General features: G+C 46.4%; 1 protein-coding gene and 1 long non-coding RNA gene across 10 annotated transcripts; both read right to left on the reverse strand.

Annotated features, from left to right (window-relative positions):
• Nucleotides 1-1,078: 1,078 nt before the first annotated feature.
• Nucleotides 1,079-4,812, reverse strand: LOC138919583 (uncharacterized). The gene is made up of 2 exons (XR_011429836.1): nucleotides 2,969-4,812; nucleotides 1,079-1,363 (listed from the first exon to the last, which is right to left on the reverse strand). It is a non-coding gene; the product is annotated as an uncharacterized lncRNA (long non-coding RNA).
• Nucleotides 4,813-7,956: 3,144 nt separating this feature from the next.
• SERPINB9 (serpin family B member 9) lies at nucleotides 7,957-26,844 on the reverse strand. 9 transcript variants are annotated; one of them, XM_023624362.2, is made up of 9 exons: nucleotides 26,460-26,842; nucleotides 25,897-25,964; nucleotides 23,328-23,505; nucleotides 21,966-22,103; nucleotides 21,487-21,604; nucleotides 19,905-20,047; nucleotides 18,498-18,653; nucleotides 16,953-17,377; nucleotides 7,957-11,673 (listed from the first exon to the last, which is right to left on the reverse strand). In XM_023624362.2, the coding sequence occupies exons 3-8, from the start codon at nucleotides 23,493-23,495 to the stop codon at nucleotides 16,973-16,975; spliced, it is 1,128 nt and encodes a 375-aa protein (XP_023480130.1). In that variant the 5' UTR covers nucleotides 23,496-23,505; nucleotides 25,897-25,964; nucleotides 26,460-26,842; the 3' UTR covers nucleotides 7,957-11,673; nucleotides 16,953-16,972. The 9 variants fall into 9 exon arrangements, with proteins under 9 accessions (XP_023480130.1, XP_070100934.1, XP_023480129.1 ...); XM_070244833.1 differs by having other exon boundaries at nucleotides 9,102-11,673; nucleotides 26,467-26,630; XM_023624361.2 differs by lacking the exon at nucleotides 7,957-11,673 and adding an exon at nucleotides 14,862-15,247 and having other exon boundaries at nucleotides 26,460-26,844.
• Nucleotides 26,845-27,055: the final 211 nt, after the last annotated feature.

Raw genomic sequence — 27,055 nt, forward strand, 5'->3', positions numbered from 1 at the left:
TAATGCCACTGAACTGTACACGTAAAATGGTTAAGATGGTAAATTTTATGTTATCTGTATTTTACCACAGCAAAAAAATTAGAAAATAAAATAAAAGATTAGTAAAGGAGAAAATAAAAGGGTTCCCAAGATTACCAGCTGAAGTATCCCCTTCTTCCCTTTCCTAAAAAATTCTGTGTAGTGTGGAGGATGGGTGGAAGGGCAGCAGCACTTTGTGTCGTTGCTTCTGACCTTTCCCACCGGAGTCATCTGCAAAGGGCAAGGCCGGATGTGCAACAACGTGAAGTGACTGACGTGTGACCTGTGGTGCCTAAGCCACTGTCCCCAGGGCCCACTCACTAATGGAAAGCTCTCCCACCACATTTTGTGGCAGGCCACATTTGTGGCCTGATTATCAGAAATGTGCTTACGTATAGTAAAGTACCTCTCCTTATACAACGAGGAGTAGGAGACGGAAGATGTAAACACCTGGCTAAGACACCATTTTAGGTAAGAGAGGAAGCGTTAACTCACCAACTATGGATAAAAACCTTCTGTGCCAAGCCCTCCACAGTGGTGGACAAGATGGGCTCTCACAGAGCAGACCAAGTGAATAGGAATTTAAATGCACCATCGGTAGAACAGAGCACTGCGATATTGAGTGGGCGGGGTGATGGGAACATGGGGTCAGAGCCCAACCAGCCAAATGTGGTGGGCTTTCCTGAGGAAAGGGTATTTAAGTTGAGACATGGAACAACAAATATAAACAAGTGGCTATAAACTATTTTTCTGTTTTCATGAGGGGTAGAGTGAAAATAGCCTGGAATGAAATTCCTGATGTGGGAGGAGAGATTACTGCTGAGGAGGGAGGAAGAAACATGAGAAATTCCCCTTTAGTTAGGGCTCAGCTGTGTTTACAGTCAACAAGGCAAGGATGACAGATAAAAGGCCGTAAGAATTTCTACTGACCTTTCCCTCCCTCCCATTCTTCCTCCCTCTGTCTCTGCCTTCTTGCCTCCCTCCCTCCTGTTACTGGGCACATAGACAGGTTCTTTACCCCCTACACAAGAGGGGCTAAATAAAAACTGGAACGCCAGGCTTATGGCAAGGAAAGAGTTTTTATTTTGGGTGACATCAACCAGAAGACATGTTTGTCTCATCTCCCCAAAAGATGGGAGGCAAGGGGTTTGAAAGGTAGCAAGGAATGCAGCTGCTTGTAGTGAAGGGGAGCCTGCAGCCTCGCTGCTGGGTGCTTTCCCACCAGCCTGTGTTTGGCCTTGTGAGGCTGCTTGTAGCGAGGAGGATGGCCAGATCCTCCTCGCTACAGGTGGATGTCCTTGGTTGTCTGCTTCCGTGGTGGATGGTGGATTCTGGCGCCAGGAAGCTGAGGAGTGAGCAGGGAAAGGGGATGAGTGCTTCGGTTTTAACCAATAACAGGAGATCTGATATCAGTGCCAGTATCACACCCTGCCTCCTCCCTCCCTTCCTTCCTTTCTTTTATCATGCAACTTTAAAATGAGACAGCTCTGACCCAAGGTCTGCAAAAAATAGTTTGGTTTCATTTCATTTTCTCCAGCTGACTGCAGGCAGCTCCCTGGTCAAAATATACTGTCTTCTTACAGTGCAAACAAAAACCAATTCTCTGACTGGAGACCCCTTTCCCAGGGCCCCTCCCCACCTGGTCCTCAACACCCAAACCAGCCTCCGTGCAGCTGCCAGATCATCCTGGAACCAGGCCTTCGTTGTTTTTACAATAAACATTTCTAGTGCATTTTTGATTAAAGTGCCAGGAATCAGGTTAAGTTCTGGGAAGACAAGAATTAAACAGTGTTCCAGCCTTCAAGATTATGTTATTCCACTCATCATGAACAACAGCCTGGAATTAAGTACAAAATAAACATGACTCAGCCCTTACAGTCCCCATTTCTTCTCTGTCCATCCCTTCTGTGACCATTTTATGGGTTTTCTCCCTCCACACTTTTGTCCATGTGGATCAGATCCACAGGCTCAGAACACCCTATCTGATGCTCAGCTCACCAGCCTTTCTGTTGAGTTTTAGAGTTTAACCTCCACCCTCCTCTCTGGTTTGTCTTTGTATCAAGCACCTAAATTTTAGCCCCAGTTCTGCCACTTACAACATTAGGCAAGTTACTAAACATTTTTGTCCTGAATTTCTTATTTGTAAAATGAAGATAACAGTCCCTGCTTTGCCTGTGTTACAGAAATCAAATACAGAAATGGATCCAAAGTGCTTTCTAAATTGTAAAAGTATTCTGCACGTATATTTTCTTATTATGTTCTCTCTCATATTAAATGTGGACTCATTTTTCTTTCATATACTGTTACTGGCTAAAGGTTCACGGCCTGATGTGCATAAGAACCCAATGATTATGGCACCTCTTTTGAGAAAAGAAAAGGCCTTATTGCAAGATTGACTGGCAAGGAAACAGAGGCAAGGCTCTCAAATCAGTCTCACCCATCCAAGGTTTAGGGTAAAGTTTAAGGGATCAGGGAGGCAGCTGGTATGCAGAAGCACTGACAGGATGGGTTTCAATTGGTAGGCCAAAATTTTCTCTTCTGCACATGCTCCCGGCTGGCTTGCTGCCCCTGAAAACCAGCTTTAACATTCTCTTCTTAAGAAGGGGTCAGTTATGGGAGATTACCAGCAAAAACACAGTAAATGAGGATATAGTTATGCAGATTTAAATCACTGCCTTCTGCACTGATAAAAGTTTCTAGAGGTAAGATCATCCCCTTTTCCTGGGAGACGTCCTGTGGAGATTTCTTTATAAATGTATAATTTCCCTTACAAAAAGGTAACATCCACTAGGTTTTCAGAGCTTTTCCTGTGTCTGCTGTTTCTTAATCATCAGCTCAAAATAATCCTTATGCCAGAGAGGCATATTTTGGGGTGGCAAATTCTGTTCCTGGTCCTGTGGTTACAATAATACTATAAACTCCTTGAAGAAGAGAACCATGTTTTGCCTACCTTCTTGTTTCTCACAGTTCCTAGCAGATCTCAACAATGCTTCAGTTCTCAGCAAGAGGGCCACAGCGCTACCCACCTCCAGGGATGACACGCCTGTCACACTCAATGTGAATGGTGCTCCTGGACCTGTGCAGACAAATGAGGCAGACTTCTGCCCCCACTTTGTTTTCATGATTAAAAAAAGCCAGTGTAATTGAAACCAGATGATCACAAGCAGATGATCAAAAGAGGAAGGCAAAATGTCTTAACTTATTAAAAATATCAACTTGACTCAGAACACTTACATGATGCAGATAAAGAGATGCCTCTGATGTTTAGGCACTTTATTTGCATTTAAAAACCCAGAAGAAATCACTGTGACTCTTGAGATCTGAATTCGTTTCTTGTGCTGCCATAACAAAATCCCACAGACTGGGTGGCTTAAACAACAGAAATTTATTGTCTCACAATCTTAGAGGCTAGCAATCCGAGATCAAGGGGCCAGTAGGGCTGGTTACTTCTGAGAGCCACTCTCCTTGGCTTGGAGATGGCCATCTTCTCCATGTATCTCTTCACGTCCTCTTCCCTCTGAGTCTCTGTCCAAATTTCCTCTTCTTATGAGGACATCAGTCATATGAAGTTACAGCCCCCCCATTTGACCGCATTTTGCTTTAATTACCTCTTGAAAGGTGTCTCCCAACCCCATTTCCAAATACAGTCATATTCTGAAGTATTGGGGGTTAGGACTCCAACATACAACTTTTACAAATCTAGAATTTTCTTTCTTCTTTTATTTTCTATTTTTCTGAGTTTCCTCATCTATTCACTCACTATGCCATGTATGCCCTAAATCCTCTAACAGCTATATTGCAATCTTTGACAGCTAATTCCAACATTTGTATCACTTTTGTGTCTTTTTGTATTGACTGCTTTTTCCCCCTGGTTATAGGTCATATTCACTTATACTTTTGTATGTCTAGCCATTTTTTACTCCATGCTGGACATTGCTGATTACATCGTCTTCCTTTAAATAGAGGTGAGTTTCGTTCTTAGTTAGTGGCTCAGCTTGATGCAGCTGAGGTCAGGTTTCGTAGGGAGGGTCTAGAGTAGCCCTCATTCTCAAGTGATACTAGCCCTAGTCCTAAGGCCTGGGCTTTCTGGACTCTCAACTAAGTGCCCAACTTGTTCAGCAGGGGTTTCTTAACTCTGGCAGTTAAGTCCCCAAGTCTAAAAGATGGGACACATGAGCACCCCAGCAGAGGTGGCACCCAAGAGAAGCCTCAAAACTGCATCCGTTTGAATTAGGCAGAAGGTCCCCAGACTCCTCAAGTTGTATGTCTGGTGTGGTTTCCAGCCTGTAGTCAGAACTATTTCTCAGGTCAGGCAACCCTTTCTCCATCTATGATACGGGTGTCCAGTGTAAAGGTTGGATTTGTTCTCTTGAATAAACTCTTATGCAGCCACAGAGACTTTTTGAGCTGGAAAATTCTTCAGAGATTATAGAGCCAATATATTCATGGCTAATATACACAATATTTTATACTTTACAAAGCACTTTCACATCCCTATTTCACTGGATTACAAATAGCTCATGAAGCAGTAGGCCAGGCTGATGTTCTCTCTCTTTTGTAAGGCTCTGGGAAGTGATATGGCTTCGGAAAAGTTTCTTAGTGAATCAGAGGCACAACCTGGACTTCAAAGCTGATCAGCTCCTTCCAAGCCTGGTGCCTTTCCACAAGGCAGTAAAATCTGAGTTTACGAAAAAAGTGAGCCATGGAGGAAATTATCACAGATCTTCAAGGTCCTACCACATGTTTCACTTCCTTTCCCATTCCAACAGCACTGGCAGAAGTCCTCATGAGCAGCTTCACAAAGGTGTGGAAAAAATAATGTACGATTGTATCAGTCAGGATTGGCTTGGTTACACTGTGGTAACAAATAAACCCCCAAATTTCAGTGGCTTAACATAACAAAGAGTCATTTATTCTTCAGGCTATATGTCTATCACGGGTAGGCAGGGGCACTAGAGGAACCAGGCCAGTGGAGGAGCCATCACCTCAAACGTTGCTGATGCTGTGCTAGAGAGACCAAAAGAATTCTAGAGGATCTCAAACTATCAGATATTCCTGTGTGTCACTTCTCAGAACTCAATGGCCAAAACTGATCATGTGGCCCCATAAGGAGTCAAACAGAACAGCCATGCCATGTGATAAAAGGGAGGAAAACCAGAAACTTCTGGCTCACAACTCTAACGACTGTACATAGTTCCTCCTGCTCTGGCAGTGGATGTCTGGGGCATTGGGGCAGTGGCGTTTCCTTTTGCCCCCAGAAAGATCATGACCAAAGCAGAGGAGACAGAGGAGAAAGAAACACATTGTGTGAAGGACTTTCTTCACATAGTTTCTTTGAAGGATGTATGGCAAAGATGCCATTTGCTTCAGAGAGGCAGCCACGGTGGAGGGTCTGGAACCAGAGCACAAAGAGAAATGTATCTTGTGTGTTTGACAATTTGTTGCCCTCAAGAAGGGCAAGCGGCTTCTCAAACAGAGCCAGCAGAATGCTAAAGGGGCTAGAGGGGAGAAGTGGCTGGGCTGTTGTACAGCCCAGGGAACTGGTGGGAGGAAGGGGCAATTGAGAAGCCCACTCTACTCTTTTCTCTCTCACTCTCACCCAGAGGACTCTGCAAGGCAGGGTGACAGCCAGGTGAGGCTGGGCAGTGACGAGCCAAGCGAGGGAGCAACACCAGCAGCAGCTCCCAGACGCCTTCCGACGTCAGGGAGGAGGGGGAGGCCTGTGAGACCTGACTCACAGCTCCCTTAGAGCCCCTCATTTGTAAGCACACTTCCCCCTCCCTCAGGGCATTCCCTTATGCTGCCCCTGGCTGTCCAAAGACACCCCCATAGCGGGCCCCACGTCCATCCCCTTCCCCCGGGACCCTGCACTAATTAATCAGTCAATGCCTACCTCTTCCACCTTCCACTTCTTTTCTTTACCACCTTCCCATAAAAGGCTTCATCTCCCACTTTCTGTGGACTTAACCATGCATTAGGAAGAGAACAATCTGACTAATTTAAAGCAATAACAGAAGCTAACATTTATCACAATCTTAATCCTCAAAACAATCCTGTGGAGTGGTTACCCTTTCAGATGAGGAAATCAGGCATGGAGTGCTGGAGCCCCGTATTTAAGATGCTCCAATTAGAAAGCGGCAGAATGAAGGTCATGCCCAGGCAGTCCCCCGCAGAGCTCAGGTGTCTAACCGCGTGCTGCCTCTCAGCTTTGCTGACATATGTGACTCATCAAACACTCCCAAGAGATCTTTCGGGAATTTCTGGCCACTCAGGGGAGACATTCCGGGGCAGAGTTTTGCTCAGCCCCCAGCCAGCGCATTCTCAGACTAGGGCCTTCTGGTGCACCCTAGAGGGTCTTCCTGCCATGCCAAGGCCCCCCTCTCCTTGCCTAAGCCCAGAACCCTTGTCCCAATTCTTGTCCTTTCAGGATCTGAGTCCTCGCGACCCTTGCCTCCATCCTGGTCCTCTTGGACGGGCTTTGAGGGACTTCTGCCTCCCCAGCATCTGGCCTGAGAGAGGCACAGGGCTCTCCCCTTGGAATTCAACCCTGGGCTGCTGTCCTCAGCGAGGCTGCACTGACCGACGACAGGGTGCCTCCTAGGAGGTGGGAGGGGGTCACAGAGCTGATTTGCCAGAAGGGCAGGCCGCACGGTGCAAGTGAAAATATCCTGGGCACTGGCCAATCAGAATGAAAGCTAGCCTAACACAACCAGTGGGGCCATACTGGTGCATACGCCTAAAATGTTAGCTTCACCAGGCTTCTCCCTAAGTCAATCACTAATTGCAGGTCACACGCAGTCAATATAAATTCAGTGCTTCTATAAGGATATACCATCGTGGCTCTCAGTGCCTGCCCTCCAGACCCTCCCCAGCTTCTACTCTGCGGTTCTCTCTGAATGGAAATCAAGAGCCGTGCCCTTAAGAAAGCGGGTATTGCGCTGCTGTGCCTGCGAGCGCAACAGCAACAGCAGCCTCGCCCTCTATCCTTGTTTTCCAGTCCTAGCCACACACCAGATCCCTGGGTCCCGTTGGTCTTTCCTCGCCCTCTCCCAAAGCCAGAGTGAACTCCCCTCAGGCCCCAGGGTTCCCGCCAGCCGGCAGCTGAAACCGAAAGCAGTCGTCCAGGGTCCCCTCCCTCCCTCCTAAAGCTCGCAGGTGCCGCCTCTCCCCCTCTGCGGTCGGGCGACAGGGCCGCGGGGCGGGGCGGGGCGGGGCCGCACCCTGGGAGAGTTCGGTTCCCCTGGCTCACACATCCCTCCACCCAGCGGTCTGGGAAGAAATCTCCGGGCCAACGTGGCTTCACTCCAGGCATTTTCCTACACCGAATGCCGCCTCATCCTGTCCACCCAGGCCCACCCAGGGTGGTGGCGCGGGGCCTGGGGCACCGAAAGCCAGCCCTCCTTGGAGAGATCCAGCTTCGGATCCCAGCTACCCTCGCCCTCCCCCAGCCCGCCTCGCCTGAAACTTCCACAGTAGAGACACCCTGAAGTTCAAAGAAAGCAAGGACAAAACACTGGCAGCACGTGGTTTCTATTACAGAACAGCTAAGCTTCCGGGAGGGCACTGGGCAAGGTCCGGTGCCTGCATGCGTCATGGGGGGGCGAGGGGTGGGGAGGATGGCAGAGGAAGACCTCCTCCCTCCTCCCTCACCCTCACCCACCAATCCCTTTATTCCCCCCCACCCCCGCCCCCAACCCTGGGGTAGGCTCCTGAGCCAGGGCAGTGTGGGCCCAGGCTGGCAGATGGGGAAGGATGGCCTTGCAGAAAAGCTTTGACTTTGTAGTCTGACAGCCCTGGCTTCATTTTCTCTACCTGTCTCCTACTAGCGAAATGAACTTGAACACATTGCTTAGCTGCTCTCAGCCTCAGTTTTCCTATCCATACGATGGGGTAACAATACTTACCTCCCTTGTTGCTGTGAAGACTTAAGTAAAATAATGCACATGCAGTGCCTAGCACCGTCTCTGGCCCATAGCAGAATTTAACAAATGCTATTTCCTCCTTCCCCCAAAAGAGGGAGGGATTGCTAAACCCCGTTTTCTCTACCGCGTAGCTTTTGAATGGAGCCCATCTCTCCTTAGAGTAGGTGGCTTAGGTTATACTGTTGTCATCTTCGCCTGGTTGTCAAGAAGAGATCCGGAAACATGGGCTTGGAGAATGTCTGAGCTGGATGTCTTGTCCAGCTAGACCTCCTTATTTCATATAAGGTCAGGACCCAGCTCCCATGGGGTGACGTGGCGGGGGGGGGGGGCGGGTAATGATACCATCTCCACACAAGGGAAGCCATACTGTGGAAAAGAAAACATATTGTAACTTTGTATGACCTCTGCCTAACTAACCCAGCTGGTTATGTACCCTCCAGATCCACCTGCATTGTGGATTTTATGACCCTTGCTTATGCATGTAGCTCCCGGCTGCACTAAGACAATAACTTCGTTCTTTTGAGTTCCTTACAAATGTAATGACGTCTGAACAGAGAGTGTGCTGATAGCCATCATCAGTGAAAACAAAGATCTGGTGTGGCAACTCCCAGATCCACATTCCTAACCCCCTCCCCTGTGACCCACTGGCCTATATAACTCCTTCAAGATTCTGTGCCCCACTTAAGATGGTTCTTTTGGACATTAGCTGGCCATCTTCCCACTTGCTAGCAAGCTGTAATAAAATACGCTTTCTCTGCCACCATCTTGCCTCTTGACGATTGGCTTCTGTCTTGTGGTGAGCAGATCATGCCCTTTGTGCGATAACAGGGGGAGTATTAGGACTCAGTCTTCTGACGTCAGGGTCAGCCTCATGGTCTGGGGCTGGAAACTTCTCCTTGTCCTGCCCACATCATACAAAGAACTTGACTCCTGAGGTGAAAGTCAGAGAAGCAACTCAAACCCCAGGGAACAAAGAATAAAGGCAGGTGGTCCCTGCAGTCACAGCCTCCTTTTGGAGGCTTGGCTGTATTTCCAAGTGGTTTTGACCTTCACTCTTGTGTAGCCCAGCTCTGTGAAGCTTTCCTACCCTCACATCACAATCAAACTGCTCTCTCATTTCACAGTTGAGGAACTGAAGCCCTGAGAGGCCAGGCAGCTATAGGTTGGCCCATTTTGGTTTATTGGGATCCATATTTGCACTCCTTTGGCATTTCTCCTGGGCAATATCCAGATGTCTGGCATATCCATGGAACATGAGTCAAGCTCAATTATAAAGTCTCTCTCTCTGTCTCTTTCTGTCTCTTGTCTCTCTCTCTGCATGAGTCAAGCTCACTTACAGACTCTTTCTCTGTCTCTCTCTCCCCACCCCTGCCCCCAAACCCCATGCACAGGCACTGGGAGCGAGGCCACTAGTACTTCAACAGCTCTCTTAGGAAAAGTCTCTTGTAAATACCCTCTCAAAAGCTCCTCTCCAATTTCTCCTATCTAGGAGGGGTCTAGAGCTCTGGGTGATTTCCTTTTCAAATCTGCACAAGGAAAGAGAGATCACTCTTGTATCCCATATGAACGAAATTTCCCCCTTTCTGCAGCACGTGCCTGAACCACTCTTGTACTTCATCACAACTCATCACAGTGGCCTAGCCAGTCTGATAATGGACCAAGAACTCTGAGTGACCCTCAGACACCAGGTCCCTAGAGAATCTGAGTGAAGACGCTGCTGACCAATGAGCGTATGCAGACCTGTGGCTCATTCGGTCCAGTGCAGACTGCTGGGTTCTGAGGGCTCCCCCTGTCCAGCCGTCTCAGCAGACCACTCAGTGAATTTCTGATTGCTCCCGTCTGGCTAGCGAATGGCCTCGGCTTTGTCATTTCTTTTTAGTTCTGTTGGTCTTTGTTTTAGTCTTTACCATATATTATGTTGGTATTTTGGGCAAAACTGAAAGAGAAAGATTCCCACTCTAACATCCTTTACAACTCTATTCAGAAAACCATGTGGCTTCGCTTTCCCTTTTCAGTCAAGAGTGAGACAGTTGGAACTCAACCTCAAGTCTTACAAAACCCACAGTATGTGTTCAGCTTATGTGACTGGCATTCTCCAGACAGGGCCAGCATCATGAGCATGTGATCTGTGTATTTGCAAAAGACCCGCACTCAGAAGGGCCCCAGACTTGAGGATGCTCTGCTGTCCTGTCCTGAAATTCCAATGAGGTGGCTCTCATTTGCATTTTGCATGAGGCCTCATACATCATGTTGCTGATCCCAGTGCCTGGGGCACAACCGTGGGCAACCTCCTGCCCTCGGGGAGCTTAGGATCTTGTGCAGATGGGTGAATTGTCCATTTTAATTCAGTGTAGCAAATGCTTTAGCTTCAAAGATTTAAACACTCAGGTGGAGTATTTGACCCACAGGATTAGTGAGGGTTAGCCAGCGCTGTGGGTGTGGGGCTGTGGGATGTACATGGAGCAGGAGGAGTGGGAAGGAAGGGTTTGCTAGCTAGAAAGTGGAAATTGCAAAGCCCCAGAGGTAAGGCAGAGCAGGGAATAGTCAGGAAACTACAAACAGCTCAGTCAGGCTGGAGTTGAGGGTTGTCCCTGGAGAAGTGACAGGGAATGGGGAGGAGAGTGGGTAAAGCTAGGAAGAGCCTTGTGTTAGTCAGCTCGGGCTGCCGTGACCAAGTACCACAGACTTGTGGCTTGAACAACATTGATTCTCTCACAGTTCTGGAGGCTTGAAGTCCGAGATCAAGGTGTTGGCAGGGCTGGTTTCTCCTGAGGCCTTGCTCCTGGGCTTGCAGACGGCTGCCTTCTGTGTGTTCACGGGGCCTTTCCTCTGTGCAAGTGTGCCCCTGTGTCTCTTCCTCTACTTATAAGAACACCAGTCCTATCAAATTAGGGCCTCACCCTTATGACCTCCTTTAACCTTAATTAAGTCCTTAAAGGCCCTGTCTCCAAGTGCAGCCACACTCCGAGGCACTAGGGGTGAGGACTTCAACATAGGAATTTTGGGGGAACGCTGCTCAGTTCCTAACACACCATGTTTGCTCTATGAAGGAGTTTAATCTTTATCCTAAAAACAATGGGAAACTGCCAAAGGTGATCTCAAGACTCAGGTCCTCTTCTCCTGGGCATTCAGCCAGACCATATGTTCTGGGCTCCTTGCAACCAGGTGTGGACATGAGACTGAGTTCTCACAGCAAGGAGCAGGTGGAAGTGGTGTGTGCCGTTCCAAGCACTGCCCTCCAAGCTCTTTGTGCTTCTGCAGTCCTTAGAAGGTGGCTGTGAATGTTCAAGAATCCTGGGTCTTTGAATCACCACTTGGAACAACCATTTCTGTCTTTATAGAGGGCAAGAAATAGGTTTCTATTGTGTTAAGCTACTGAGACTGTGGGTTTCTGTTGTAGCAGCTAGCATTACCCAGATTTACTTTCAGGAAAGATCTCCCTGCCAGTAGTGTGGAGAATGAGTTGGAGGCATCAAGGAAAGGAAGACACATGAGGATGCTGTTGCAGGAATCAGATGAGCAATAACGGTGGTCTGCACACTTTGCATGGCCGAGTGACAGAGGAAGAAGGGATCCTGCTGTCTGGCGTGAGTGACTGGGTGGATTCTCTCGCCTTCCGGTTCACTCCAATGGGTATCTAAGAAGAAGTATGAGACACTGGCCTGGGTGCCAAGTATGCAGTGTTGATGAAGCAAAGCCCATTGCTGCTGTCATGGATCTGACAGTCCTGGAGCTGAAAATGAAAGGAGGAGGATTAGGAAGGTGGGAGATGATCTTTGCATAAATTGAGATAGACGTACTTGTTGGGTACCTAAATGGAAGGATGAAGGGGGCACCTGGAGATGTGGATCTTGAGCTCAAGAGAGAGAGATCTGAGCTAAATATCCAGATCTGAAATGCATCAGCTCTAGGGTGGCAGTCAGCCCATTGATGTGGACCACATCAGCCTGGGAGAGAGAGGCTGCAAGAGGGCTCAGGCCAGCCCTGGGAGCAATGGGCAGAGGACAGTGCCAGACAATGAGACTAAGCAGGAGATGCCAGGAAGGTACAAGGAAGATCAAGACTTAAGGCAAAAAGTCTGTCGAGGAAGAAGTCACCAATGGTGTCAAATATTGCCCAGAAATCAGATGTCTGTTGAATTTAGGAATAAGGAGGGTGCTGGTGATCATTTAGTGCAATGGTGGAAATAAACCTTCTTTTCTTTCAGAAAAGAACAAAGAATGGAAATAAATCTTATTCAAGAAAAGAGAAAGGTAAACGTCTGTCATTCTCCTTAAAAACTATGATAAAAACCAGGAATAAAAGGATAATTTAAAAATTGTTTATGTAGATTTTATTTCCATTTCAATGCCGTGTCACTCAGTATTGCACAGAAGGTTGTATCCTAGAGTTCTTCTTTCTTTAGATTATGTGCAGATTACAGGATTAGATTTTCCTAGTTAAAATTTTAGCTAATATGAAAACATACAGAGAGAAAAATAGAAGTTTTCCTCCTATCCCCCCCATCCCGGAGATAACCTCTGTTGGCTATGGCCTCTCTTTAAAAGGTGGAGCCTTTGAAACCTTTCCCATGGACTCACAAGCATGCATTTCCGCATACACACACAGGGTTCAGTTCATACGAATGACGGCACACTACACACAGTATTACAAATTACATTTTTCACTTGATTTGTTTTCATGATCTTTCTCAGCAACTGCGTGTGGACCTATCATAATTTAAAAAAATTTTCTGCATAGGATTCCATCATATAAATGAATTAAATTCTTCTCCTATTGAGGAAAAAATAAAACTTGGATTATTTCCACTTCATTCATTGTTTTTGTTCCCTCTCTCCCTCCTTTTCTTTCATTCTTTCTTCCTTTTTCTTTCCTCTTTTGGTATTAAAAAACGTTAACTGTATACTTACAAATAGTTAAGATGATAAATTTTGTTATGTGTGTTTTTTTACCACAATTAAAAATAATGATTAAAAGACCCTGTAGATCTGATTTTTTTTTAAATAATAATGCTGAAGAGAAAAACCTAGAATATGTCTGAGCACATATGCAAATATTTCTGTAGAACAGACACCTAAAAGTGAGAATGCTGGTCTACAGAGAATACTCATTTAAAATTGAAAGACTGTATTAAATTCCCTCCAATAACCGTTAATTCCCACTCGCATACACGGTGTAGAGGAGTACCCATTTCTCATACTCTCACCAGTACCGGATATCATCCACCTCTCAATGATAACCAAGACCAGCACAGGATTTCTGTGGCGATTGCACATCGTCTCAGAATTCCTGGATAATGCGAAAAAAGACACAGACAAAACAAAACAAAACAAATAACATATTAAAAAGAGAAACAAGTGGTGTAACAGACTGACGTGCTCCTTCTTAAGATCACTTGCCAATTTTATAATCATATAACAAAAATCCAAGAGAATGTATTGAAAACTCTTGAATTACTAAGAGTTCACCCTGGGGCCGGCCCATGGCCGAGTGGTTAAGTTGGCGCGCTCTGCTTCAGCGGCCCAGGGTTTTGCCAGTTTGGATCCTTGGTGCCAACCTAGCACAGCTCATCAGGCCATGCTGAGGTGGCGTCCCACATGCCACAACTAGAAGGACCTGCAACTAGAATATACATCTATGTACTGGTGGGGGGGGGGGGGGCTTTGGGGAGAAGAAGAAAAAAAAAGAAGACTGGCAACAGATGTTAGCTCAGGTGCCAATCTTTCAAAAAAAAAAAAAGAGTTCACCAAATTGGCCATAGGAATGATAAATATTGTGACATAATGAGAAATGTATATTTAATCTCTGCCCCCAGTTCCTGACACAGGCCTCCTAAAAGCCTTGTAATTTCCTGAGTGATAGAAGCATCTTTTGTTCTAATATGGAGTCTTTGACTCCAGTTCCTGACTCAGAGCTCCTAAATCCTTTGTAATTTCCTGAGTGATCAGAGCATCTTTTATTCTAATGAAGCCATTCTTGGTGGGCCTCTGGATAGGTTCAGGAAGGAGGCAGGTTCCCAACCATGATTAGGCCGAACCACAATTAGAAGCTTGGAACTTTCAGTCCTAACCCCCATCCTCCAGGGAAGGGAGAGGGCTGGAAGTTGAGTTAATAATTGATCATACCTACACGATGATGCCTCCATAGAAACTCCTAAACAGCAGGGTTTGGAGAGCTTCCAGGTCGTGAGCACATCGAGGCCCCGGACAGTGGCGCACCAGAAAGGGCGTGGAAGCTCCACACCCCTTCCCCCATACCTTGCCCTATGTGTCTCTTTTATGGGGCTCTTCCTGTGTGTATCCTTTATAATGAACCAGTAATAGGAAGAAAAGCACTTTCCTGAGTTCTGTGAGACATTCCAGCAAACTATTGAACCTGCGGACGGGGTTGGGGGAACTCTCATTTATAGCCCATCAGTCAGAAGTACAGGTGAGAACCTAGGATTTGCAATTAGTGTCTGAAGTGGGGGCTCTTGGAACTGAACACTTAACTTGTGGGGTCTGAGCTAACTCCTGGCAGTTAGCGTCAGAACTGAGTTAAACTGTGACATCCAGTGTCCCTGAGAATTAGAGAACTGCTTGCTGTGGAAAAACCCACACAACTGATGTCAAAAGTGTTGTTTAGTAGTAATAGGGAGAAACAGTTTCTCTGTAGCATGTATAAACTTCAGTTGTTTACTTATATGCCATCCATAACCAGGTGAGGAAAAATGCTCTTTTACTATCATTATAATGACAATAAAACTCAGAAATAATCATAACAAGAAAAGTAAAAGCTGTGTGGGACTTATATAAAAAATTTAAATCTAGACAGATATAAAGAAGGATTTGAATAAATGGAGATTCCTCTCATTTTCCTGAATAAGAATAAACATTATAAGTAAATTAACTCACCCAAATAATTGTCAACTTAAAAGGCAAATTTTCCTGTTATTTTATCTCAAACTGAGTTTATTCAGGAGTAACCAAAAGGATTGCCAATTCAGGATGTGCATGCTATGGAGAAACACAGGCAAATCTGGAGAACAAAGGGGAGCTGCCTTTATAGAGAAAAAGGGGGAGTGGGAGGGGCTGTTCTAAAGGAAAGTCCATTGGAGGAAAGTAACAGTTCAGGGCAGCAAGGGCTTCTCATTGGCTGAGCTGTGGCATTTCTCATTGGCCGAGCTGTGGTGTTTCTCATTGGCTGAGCTGTGGCATTTCTCATTGGCTGAGCTGTGGCATTTCTCATTGGCCGAGCTGTGGTGTTTCTCATTGGCTGAGCTGTGGCATTTCTCATTGGCCGAGCTGTGGTGTTTCTCATTGGCTGAGCTGTTGTTGGGTGGAGAGAGAAATCTTCCTTTAGTAGTGAAGTAGTTTTACTTCCCAGCCAACGTGCAAGTGTCATCTCTTCCTGTTTGGTGTAATTGAGGATGTGTGATAGGGCAAGAGAGCTCCCCCTATAGGCCTTCTTGACTCCAATTTAGTTGAGGTTTCTTTTATTAATTTCCACAGCTCCAAATTCGCCTTTCACTGACACACTCTGTAAAACTAAAGCTGGACTCTGTAAACATTATTACTTTGCCAGCCGGCACAATGTTGGGCTTCGTCAGTCCCTCGAATGGAGGGCACTGGAGACTTTGAGGAGACAGCAGTAGACAGGCACTTCCCTTTCAGGTTCTGGTCTTCCTAGGACTACACAGCAACCCACACCAGCCGGCTTTAGCTGGATTCTTGTGCTTTCCCCATGCAATGGCTATTTCTGCAGTTACAATGGCTGCAACCTCAAGCAACTGTATCCCTACCTAGCATTTTTTATCTACAGACCAGCTCCAGCCTGCCCTCAGCCACCAGCAAAGGCAGACAGCTTTCGTGGGCCAGCTCCAATCTAGGAGATATTTTTCTACCTCCAGGTGATATTGCTGGGATTTATTTGTACAAAGCTCTATTTAATTGGCTTGAAATTAAGAACTTATATATTAAGTATTCCTAACTCTCAGAAATATAACAGAAACTAACTCAAATGCTTTGTAGGTCCATGTTATCTAGGATTAATCCTTAGTAAGTAAATGACAGCTTAAGGTTGTTGGTGTAAATTAAAAACATACATGTATATATAGATACGTAAGAAACAGATACGCACAGACAGAGATATCTAATCATTTTTTTAAAAGTTCCTGAGGGGCCGGCCTGGTGGCGCAGCAGTTAAGTGCGCACATTCCGCTTCAGCAGCCCAGGGTTCACCAGTTCAGATCCTGGGTGCAGACATGGCACTGCTTGGCAAGCCATGCTGTGGTAGGCGTCCCACATATAAAGTAGAGGAAAATGGGCACGGTGTTAGCTCAGGGTGAGGCTTCCTCAGCAAAAAGAGGAGGATTGGCAGCAGTTAGCTCAGGGCTGATCTTCCTCAAAAAAAAAAAAAGTTCCTGAGCTCATTTATGATCAATTACTAATCAACGCACTATCAGTGGCATGCAGACATGTGAAATGTAGTCCCAAACTCTGATGAACTTAAGGCCTAGTTGGAGAACACAGATGATTAATAAATAAAGCAAGTGCCATAAGAGAAATGCCCTCCCTCAGTGTGGGATGAGAGGTCAAAGATGTATGTCTGGTTATGTGGGAAAGGAAAACTTTCTCAGAGAAGGTGACATTGGAAATGAGCTTTAAGGAATTTTTACTGTTCGAGTTGGAAGTGGAGAGACACAATCACATGAAGAAAGGTGTGACCCTACAGAAGGACCACATGGTAAGTTGAAGGACAGTCCCTAGCCCAACATGGTTGTCATCCTATGGGATTTGGACTACATCTTAAAGACAATCTGAAATCATTAAGTCTACTGTCCCAGGATCCCGATTGAGTAGTGCAAATGAGCGGTCAGTATGGTGAGAGCTGAGTGTGGAGAAGCCTGAATTGCACTGGCAAATCACTCAGACGGTCAGGAATCTGCCCTCACCTTTGCACGTGGCTTTCCAGGCCCACCCTCATGGAGCTGTAGAGTGAGATTTGGGGACACAGAAAGAGGGAAGTACTCACATGCACAGTAAGCACACCCCCTACGGAGAGGAAAACCTGCCACAGAACAGAATGCTGTTGGTTTTGTTGTGTCTAATGAAGAAAAGGAAGGGATGGTCAGCACAGAACCGTGGTCCAAATTCCACGCAACATTCCACAACCAGTATGGCAGAAGCAGCTGCGGCCTCCGTGCCTTCCTCATTCACTTCCACAAAACTCTTGTGCACAAACTTGGACAGACACAGGTCTCTCTCGGCTGACATTGCCGAAAAGTCGGCCTTGCCCTGTTCAAAGGCATCAAGCATTCCCAAACGCTGAAGCACAGATTCCATGTCATACTCCTCCTCCAGTGTGAATCTCGGAAGGAGAACTTCAACTTCAGTGCTCTTCATACAGTCTGGCTTGGTCCAGGCCGTGAATTTCTCAAAAGTGAGATTTTTTTCCACCTGAAAGATTGGAATTAGACGTTAAGATGCATACTTCAGCACATACCTACGTGTACCCCTTCTCCTCTCGGAGATGGGAGTAGACTGTCACACAGGACCAGTGGCACCTTTACCTGCCAGGAAATTTGTGAGATCTTCTACCTGTGCTATTACATACACAGCTTCCTTGCCAAGCAGGGGAAGCCTCAAGCAGCCTGGAAGCACGAACACTGTGTCTGTTCCTCTCCTCACCCAACGACTACTAGGAGCTGTCTTTTATTCTGACAATTGTCAATGCCCAGGTGACTGTGCTGCTTTCAAAGACAAGACAGTGCTGGTAGGAAAAAAGATTGGAAGAGAAAGGGTCTCAGTGTAGCCCACACAAAGGGGAAGTCTGCCCAGAGGTGGGATCCCGCGTGCTTCCTGGAGAAGAGACGTCACAGGGAGCTGGACAGAGGGAGAGCCAGTGGCTGCAGCTCTGCTCACACTGGCCCCTCGGGCCTCGGGGGCACTGCCTGCCCCCCATGCCCAGGCTTAGAATCTACAGGGCGATGGTTGACTGTCACCCTAGGGAGCCATGCTGAAAGAAAGCAAGGCGGGCCAGGTGAGCCATTTGGGGCCGTGTCTGGCTCTGTCCCTGAATGCTGGCTCCTGTCCTCCTCTCCTCCCTCTTGTTAGGTCACAGTGTAAGCTTTTCTCATTCACTGCTCTGGGTTCTAAATAGGGACAAGGGTTCCTAGTTTTTAAAATTTAATGCTAATAACAATGATTATAATAATGGAGCACATTTATACAGGGCTTATTATGTACCAGACAACGTACTAAACTTGATACCTGAATTACGCCCATTTTATCCTCATAATAACCCTATCAGGCAGATGTTATTATTATCCCCATTTTAGAGGTGAGAAAACAGAGGCTGAGATGAGTTAAGTAATTTGGCTAAGTCATGGAGATAATAACGGGAGAAGTAAGTCTTGAGTAACAATTTGATTCCAAAGCCCGTGTCTGAATACTGGGGTCTGCTGCCCAGCTGCCCGCACCACCAACCAACTGGAAAGGTCAACACAAAAGGTGAAAGCGGCGCTCGAGTTTTAGCCTATAAGGAAGGACATGAAGAGTGTCTGTGCGTCCATCTCACCGAGTCTAGCCCCACGTCTTCGTCAGGGAGCAGAATGATCATGCTCAGCTCCTCGCCCACATAGGGCAGCTCCAGGACCTGGGCCTGCACCTCTTTGATGTAGGCAAGTTTAAACGTGGCTTCCTGAAACATCATCTGCACTGGCTTTTGCTCCTTCTGATGAGAATAAACAGATGGGCATGGAGTTAAAAACAGAGTATTGAGAGGGGGCAACAGCTGCAGTGGCCTCCAGGAGTGTTTTCAGCACCCATGATGGAAACAATATTCGTGCTCTAACGGCGCTAGCCTGGGAAAGAAGACGCTTTTATTCTGCAAAATAAACATGATCCCCTGCATTTTCCACAGGCGGAAGTCAGATTATCCTCATTGAAAGTATGCCCGGCACATATATCTAAGGAAACAATATAATCAATGATGTTAAATAGAAAATTATTTGTATTTAATGAGAAAAAGTTCTATAATAAAGTGGGAGGACACAGTTCCACAGCACTGTGACCGGGAGCACGGAGGGACACGCCCTCTCAGGAAGCACCGGCAGCCAGCGTGAAGACCCACAGGTATTTAAATACAATTGTCCCAACGCTGGTACTCTTAGCCGAGGCAATAATTTTTTAAAAATACAGAAGAGGTATGTGCATGCAGAAGTTGATTGAAGTATTATACTTATTAAATTAATTTTTAAAAGTTGATACACACCATCTATTATAAAAACTAAAATAGTTTCTAAAATCAATGTTAGAAAAGTTTTTCCCCTCCCCACTTTGTAACTAGCGGGCTCATTATTTAAAGTACCCCTTATCTCCCCAAAAGGGTTTTACCTACCAAACTTTCCTAATTGCATTAAAATGGTATTTTTTTAGGAGCTGGGGGACTCGGTAAATTAAAATGCCCGCCTGAATTGAAGTCATACTTCAATGTCAAGGCTAGGGTCTTTGTCAGTTAGTTTTAATATTAAAAGCTATAAAACTGAATAATAATAAATTAATCAACAGCAATTCAAGTCTATACTTATTTTAATTTTTAAAGTACCCAATTAAAGAAATATGTTTTCACACTCTCTCCCTCTACCCTCCAGAATACAAACATACATCACATTTCCTTAACACCTATTTTTTGCTTTCTATCTAAGCAACTTGGGCTTAAAGGAAATCTTAAGTTCCCAGAATGAGGAGGCAGCAATGAATATATGAGAAATTATCAAAGGCAGTAGGAGCAGTAATAAAATGCAAAAAATTACAGGCAGCAAATATTTGTTATTTCTTCAGTCCGTTTCTACTGAGTTTAAAATTTCATTCAGAAATGTATTGCTTCCAATTACTTTTAACCAATCATTTATACCTTTACAATGTTAAATTTTTCCATTCAATTTCTTCATCAAACTAGCAAGATTGTGAAAGCTTCCCCCACCTGGTTTATTTTAAAAGGCATTTCACTTGTGTTCGTTTTGTCGAACTGTTCCTTCCACTTTCCTTTGAAGTAGATGGCGTTGACAAGAACCAGCCTGGTCTGTGCATCAATTGAGTTACCTGGCAACAACTCTTGAATTTTACCTTTCAGGAAAAGTAGAGAATACATTCAGTTGATTTTTATAAAAGTGTGATGAATACACCATGATAAGGCTTATTGGCAGATCCTTGATTATTAGTAGAGAATTAAACATTCTTTTTTCAAATTTGCTGAGTTTGGATTGTTACATACAGAAATCAAAGACAACACACGCAAGTGGTATTCATGATCACCAACTCTTCGGGAACATCCACAAAGTTGGTGACAGCAAAAGACTTCTAAATCACTCAGGGAAGACCCTGTGCCAGATTGGGGAAGAGGCAAGCAGGAAATGAGAGGGGCTGGAGGGGCCTCGGTGACCCCATGTGGTTAAATGGAGTCTATGAGCCTATGCCCCAAAGTTACATCCACTGCCACACTCCACAGCCACGTGTGGACACTTCAGAGGCAGCCAGAAAGAAAGGCTCAAAGGGGAAATAGCTGGCAATGGGCAGCGTGGGCACACTGAGGAGTTTCTGGAAGCCTCTAGAATAGATTTCACTATTTGATCCTCTAAACAAAACACCATACATTCCTATAAAAGGTAAATTGGGCAAATTAAAGATAGTCCCTGCTTCCCCTAAGTATCAAGTTGTATCTTTTTAATGAACTAACAGCATCCCTGCTAATTCACTGCCTCCAGATGGCATGGGTGGTGAATATTCCACTGGGGGAAATAACTTCTAAGTCTTTAAGGAAAGACAACCTCTTGTTCTTTACTGTGTCGTTTAGTAACAGAAACAGGAATGCTCCTAGTGGTACTAAGTGTAGTTGGTGCAGAGGGGCTGAATGGTTCAAACATCATACCATCATTGATTGTGGGGGCCAAGATCAGAACGTGCACTTTCTGAAATAGAAATGACTAAGGCTCAACCCCAAACATAGGGCGATTTTGGTCTGCAGAGCTGATCAGCCCTGGGAGAGGGTTTGCAGTCGGCCTACCAAGTCTAGGTTACCATGTCTAATTAAGGGAGTGTAAGTGGAAGACACAAAAGAGGCACGAGAACAAGTAAGCTTAATGTGTAGAGGAAAGGCAGTGGTGATGGGGGTCACACAGACTCTAGAAAGAGGAGGTCCGAGTGTATGACTCAAGGAAGATCTGACCATCAGTCTCCTTCCTACGGAAACAATGCATTCACCCAACATGTGAAGGTTACAGGCCAAGTGAAAGTATGTTTCAGTGTAATTTATTAAACTGGAAATCTGGCCTATGAGCTCCTTTTCACATTTGTATCAGTTACTCTCGTCCTGGGAGAATGGACAAAATTAAGTCTCTGTCGTTGAAAACCCAAGCATCTCAATGGAACCTCCATGAGTCCGTCAAGGTTCAAATACGCCATGAGGCCCAGCCTGTCAACATGACTCCGACCATCTGAAACACTAGTGAAATCAGAGGAGCAGGAAGAGGAGAGAGAGGGGAAGGGAAGTCACACATAATTCTGACCTTCAGTCTTTTTTGAGACCCAAGTGTTTATATGTTTCCTGGACTGCTCTGCAGCTTTGGCAAAGGAAAGCTGCTCCAGCTCAGCATGGTAGAATCGAACACAGGATTCCTTAAAGGTCTTTGGAGAGAAAAGTGTTCAATGAGGCTATATTCCTAAATAAAATGTCAGTAAGTTTCCAAAAATTCTGAATAGCACCTACTTTTTATTTAAAAAAGCATACATCTCTCAAAAGTGATTATACTGTAGTCTACTAGACACTAAAATATCAGAGTTTATAAATAGGTAAGCATTAAGCCATGAATATCCAGAAATGGATAAATGAATTTTAGAAGTAGTCAAATTTCAAATAATTCAAGGTATAGTTATAGCATTATGATTTTTTAAAGCAGTGTTCAGCATAAGTTTCAGTTCTCCAGGGTCTTTTCCTCAGATTCTATATTTTGAATACAACTTTTATTGTTCTGTTGAATCAACTTACTGGGAAGAATTCACAAGACTTTTCTCCAAAGAGCCTGTTGGCCGTTCTGAGCAAGTACTGAGTACCAGGTTTGTTCACTTCGGTGAGAAGGGACTGGAAACCCTGATGAATGTCTTTCTCTGTGTTTAAAGAAAGCACCTGTTGAGAAAAAGAATTAAAAAATTATTGGGCCAGCCCCAGTGGCCTAGTGGTTAAGTTCAGCATGCTCTGCTTCGCTGGCCCGGGTTCAGTTCCGATGCAGACCTACACCACTCTGTTAGCGGCCATGCTGTGCTGTTGGCCCACATACTAAAAAACAGAGAAAGATTGGCACAGATCTTAGCTCAGGGCAAATCTTCTCAGCAAAAAAAAAATTTATCAATACTGCTTCTTGGTCTCAAAACAAATTGTAAGCAAAATTTTTTCTCAAATACTCTACAAAATTTTCCTTTAAAAGGACATTATTTTTATTTTGATTGTGGATTTAATACATACCACATGGGAAGCAATACCATGTTGGGGTGAGGGGAAGATACAGAAAGTAAAAGACAGAGAGAGGGAAAGAGCAAGCGAATAGCAAAGAAAAGAGTTGGCTTTTCTGCCTAAACAGATCTCTTGTTTAAAGATGAGTAATAAGAAGGAATGAAAAGGACCTGCATCCCAGGAAAGCAGGTCCTAAATACAGGACAACTTAGCTCTAAAATTTATGAAGAAAAAAAAAAGAAGCAGTTGAAAGCATTACAAATTCAAGGAGAAATGGGCAGAAGAACCCTTAAGAGTGGGCAAGACATCACTCTCAGTCTCTGACAGCTTAAACAGAACCCAAGAGCTAGTTCTTTGATATTTGTTAAACTAAACTAACTACTACGTACACAGTCTGCACATGTAAGTAAGTACATGCCTTTTCACCCTCTGCTGCATACTTCTGTCTACCTCCTTACTGAGCCAGGAAGGCATGTTAGTGTATCAAGGACTTGACATAGATATTAGTTTGTCCTTCCTTACCAATGAATAATTATAGTTACAAAATCTTTTACTCAAAAAAAATGAGATAGATCTTAGCTGCTTACGTTTCCAAATAATTTCAGTATCATTTTCTAAACAAAGATCAAGAGCTCGGAGAAAATTTTGATCATCTTATCCACGTTATCATTTGGAGAAAGTTTTCCCAAAAAGTCCCGGTGAAGGAGACTCCCTGCCCTGCCCTTTGCATCTTGTTCCCCAGGCAGTCTCACTTCCCTGAAATGAACATGTTCGTGTGAACACACCAGGCTCCAACCCCCCATCCTCCTTGGAGGTAGCTTTGGAGCAGAAGACATGAAGCTGGGGGACAGAACATAACCACAGTGCCAGTCCCTTCTCCTGGGCGACAGGCAGCCTTACCTGGGCCATCTGGGCCGCAGTGTTTCCTTTTGCCCCCAGGAAGACCATGGCCAGGGCAGAGGAGATGCTCACAGGAGAATAAAACACATTGTGTGAAGGGTTGTCTTGACCTAGTATCTTTAAAAGGCAGAACGCAAAGCTGCCATTTGCTTCCGAAAGAACATCCATGATGCAGAGTCTGGAATGAGAAAATAAAGAGAAAGGTGTCTTCAATACATCCCTGGATGTCATTGACCTAGTACACGGCAATTTTGGAATTGTACTTTTTTTTTTAATCTTAAAGTCCATAATATTTTAAGTTGAAGGAAAATTCACTTACTGTTGCTCTCCATCCAAAAAGATAAGTCCAAATTTAAAGGTAATTAGCTAAGTGTGATAGTGGCAACAGATCAAACCAGCTTGAGAGTCTCGAGCCAAGAGAACTGGCTGGCATGCACAGACACACACACACACACACACACACACGCATGCACACGCACAGGCACACACAGGCATGTGCACGCACATGTAGCACACAGCCTCCTGGGAGCGGTGAGGTCTAATCCTCTCCCATAGGGACCAACTCCTCTCATCTGAGGCAGAGAACAGGGTCAAGGAGGAGGAGAAGGAGGAGGGAGGAGGAGGAACCCCCAAGCGAAAACCCTCTAGCTCCTCTAGCCTGGGCTCCATAAAACAATGCTGATTCTTGCATATATTAATCAAGAGTCCTTGTGAGATTTTCACTTACGCACCCGACCATGGTCTCCCCGTGTGTCAGCTGATACACGAAAAAAGTAGGAATGCTGAACTGGACCCACAGACAGGCTGAAAGTGGGTATAAAATTGGCTATGAAGCAAGGAACTTCCATCTACAGTGGCTGGTCAGTCAGGCCCTGGCCCACTGAGGGAGAGCCAGCCTGCTCTCCCACTGAGCAGCCCTCACCCCCAAGATGGCCGACGACTCCTGTCGACGAAAATAATCCATAACCAATCTATAAATGAAAATTTGGGTGAGTTTATTCTGAGCTGAAATCTGAGGACCATGGCCCGGGGCCTTTTTTCCCGAAGGAAGAAAGGGCACCGAAGAAGTGGGGCACACAGAGTGGTTATATACCCCCATACAGGACGTTTCACATATGATTGAAATGTCCCTCCCACAATAGTCACAAGATTGCCCTGTCGACACAGCACTTGATGGACACAGCAGGTAGTGGGTCTGCTATCTTGGTGGGCGTAGCAGGAGGCAAGTCTATTGTCTCGAGCTGGGTGGTCACAGGTGAGCGCAGCAATCAGTTTCTAGCCTAAGGAAAGATGCTTAACCCTTAAGGAAATGCCAATGTTGGGAGGGGGAGGGAAGTTGCACCTTTATCTCAAGGGCCTTTGCTCTTGCCCTAGGGAATATCTAAAGCAGATATACAATGCATGATCAACAGCCAGGGTCAGGCCCTTTTGGAAAGACAGCGTCAGGCCGAATTAGGTTTATACCAAATGGCTTCCTCATATTCTCCAATATATCCTATTGCTTGCCATTTTTATTTGTCACTCCTGACATCCCATAAGCCAACTGAGAGTGCCGGCACATCGCCAACCCCTAGACACGGTGTGATTTCTGAACATTGGAAACGGGGCTGAGACAACTGTGTGTTGTTTCCATTTGGTTTTTCAATTTTCTTGCTAACTCAGAAACACAGATTTGGGAGCTTCACTCACTAGTCCCAGCCAAAGTCACTAGAGTAGAGTGTGCGTGCAAGGGAGAAAAGCAGCGCCTGTGGAACACCAGAGTGGAAAGGCCAGGAGGAACAGAGAAGAGTCCAAAAAACCGGTCCCTGGTGATGAGTAAAAACCACTGAGAAGGCGGAGGCATATCTGTGAAGCCAGGGAGGTGAGAAGTGTCAATGGTTGCGGGCAGGTCTGCAGACCACACATCTCGAACTGAGCCCATCACCAACCTCACCCCCAGCCCACTGTTCTCCAGCATTTCTCGGAAAAGAGACCCTGGCTCACGCAACTGCTTGCCTCAGACCCGAGGAAATCTCCCTGACTCCTTCCCCGCTCCCCTCCAGCCCTCAGCCCCCTCACCGAGGCCTGTCTCCTGCCCCTAAGTAGCTCTTGCACCAGTCCACTTGATCCTGCACCTGGTCTGGACACCCTTCTCCCTCTCACCCCAGCCTCCCTGCTGCCCTCTGAAAGGCTCAAACGATGAACAGAACTGGCTGCTCCACTCCCCCTCCTGACTCCCCACTCCGCGCCCCCACATACATGCCATTCTGAGAGGAAAACAGATCCTGATCCTTTCACCCTCCTCTTAGACCTCCCATGGCCCTTAGGATGAGCTCAAAGCTCACTCTATTTAAATGGCTTACCCTCCACCCGGCCTCCTCCTCCTGCTCCAGCCTCCACCTCTAGCCATCCTGAACCCCATTCAGTCCCTCAAAGTCACCTTTGAAAACACCGTGTATCCGAGTCCCCGTCCCCTTCACCGGGTTCATGCACTCCCCCCACCCTCACACCAGCAGCCTCAGGAGGCTTCTGATTGCCCACCCTACAGAGGTTCCTCTCACGCCTTGCACCCTCGCCCAGCGTAACTCACCCCTCTGTATTGTGAGTCCTCAGGAAGCTCCGCTGGAAGCGCTGAAGACAAGGGCTGATTCCAAGGGCCTGGAAGAGCGCACAGGAAACGGAAAGGCTCCATAAATTTGTGTTGAAGTAATAAAAGAATTAGGACGGATAAAAGTGCTAGGATTCGCAGCTAGTGACTGGTGATTTCAGGACAGAGAAGCGGTAGGGCAGAAATTATGCTGATCCCTGAGGAGAGAGGGGAGGGAAGAAACGCGGCCGCCAGCGGGAATGGGGCTGCAGGGTGAGAGCCCAGGCAAGAGGAAGGGCGGCGATGCGGCAGGGAAGGGGCGTCGGAGGAGCAGAGAGCAGGCCGTGGAGGAGGCCAGGCGTCTGTGACTCGTTCGGGAATCGCAGGGCGCAGGCTCTGGCCACTGAACAGCTGCGGCCCAGAGAGCCTCTACTGCTGTAAACAGGGAGGCGGCGCCGCCTTCTCGGGCCCGCGTTGGTACTGAGACAGCTCTCTCGCCCTCGCGTCGGTAAGCTGGGGCTTCTCCTCGTCCCTCCAATCCCCCTCCCCGGCCAGGATGCCCCCACCTGCCACCTGCAGCACGCCGCGCTCCTCCTGTCGCCTGGATCTCCTCCGAGCCTGGATCCCAAAGATATGAAGCGCAGACCTGGTCTCGGTCCCCCTCAGCCCGGGGAACTTCCGTAGCGGGGCGGGGCGAGGCGAGCTCAGGGCCCCCGCGCGGCCCGCGCCCTCCCCGGCCCGCCTCGCCTGTGGGACCCGCCTCGCCTGTGGGACACGCAGTGACGCGCGGGACCCCGCCCGAGACACGGGATAGCCTGGAGGCGCGCTCTTCTTGCCCCTACCAAGGCGAATCCAAACTGAATTCCTGAAGGGAAAGAATTTTCTAAGTGATAGCCCTGCCCGGATGGAAACTCGCGGTGCCTCTGGCGCAACCGCTCCTCTGGCTGTCAGAAGAAATAACACCCGGGGCACCTGTGATGAGGATTTTTAGGCTGCTTAATTTTAAAATGGCTTATGATGAGGATTTTTAGGCTGGTTAGTTTTAAAACTACAGATGAGATTCAGGCTCCAAGGAGTGGAATTTGTTTGCCCCTTTGTTGGGAAACATTTACATTTCTAAGGGAACCCTCTATCTGTGAAGATGCCTCCCTCTCTGTGCCAG

This window comes from Equus caballus, chromosome 20 (genome assembly GCF_041296265.1).
Source record: "Equus caballus isolate H_3958 breed thoroughbred chromosome 20, TB-T2T, whole genome shotgun sequence".
Taxonomy (NCBI): Eukaryota; Metazoa; Chordata; class Mammalia; order Perissodactyla; family Equidae; genus Equus; species Equus caballus.

Bases quoted from the DNA above. Each gene is read 5' to 3' on its own strand.
- SERPINB9 (XM_023624362.2), bottom strand. From the start codon at position 23,495: ATGGATGTTCTTTCGGAAGCAAATGGCAGCTTTGCGTTCTGCCTTTTA. The intron at 18,654-19,904 runs GTGGGGGAAGCT...TATTCTCATCAG, and splicing joins TGCCTTTTAAAATAAACCAG to AAGGAGCAAAAGCCAGTGCA. The intron at 17,378-18,497 runs GTGAGATGGACG...CCAATCTTTCAG, and splicing joins AAGACGTGGGGCTAGACTCG to GTGGAAAAAAATCTCACTTT.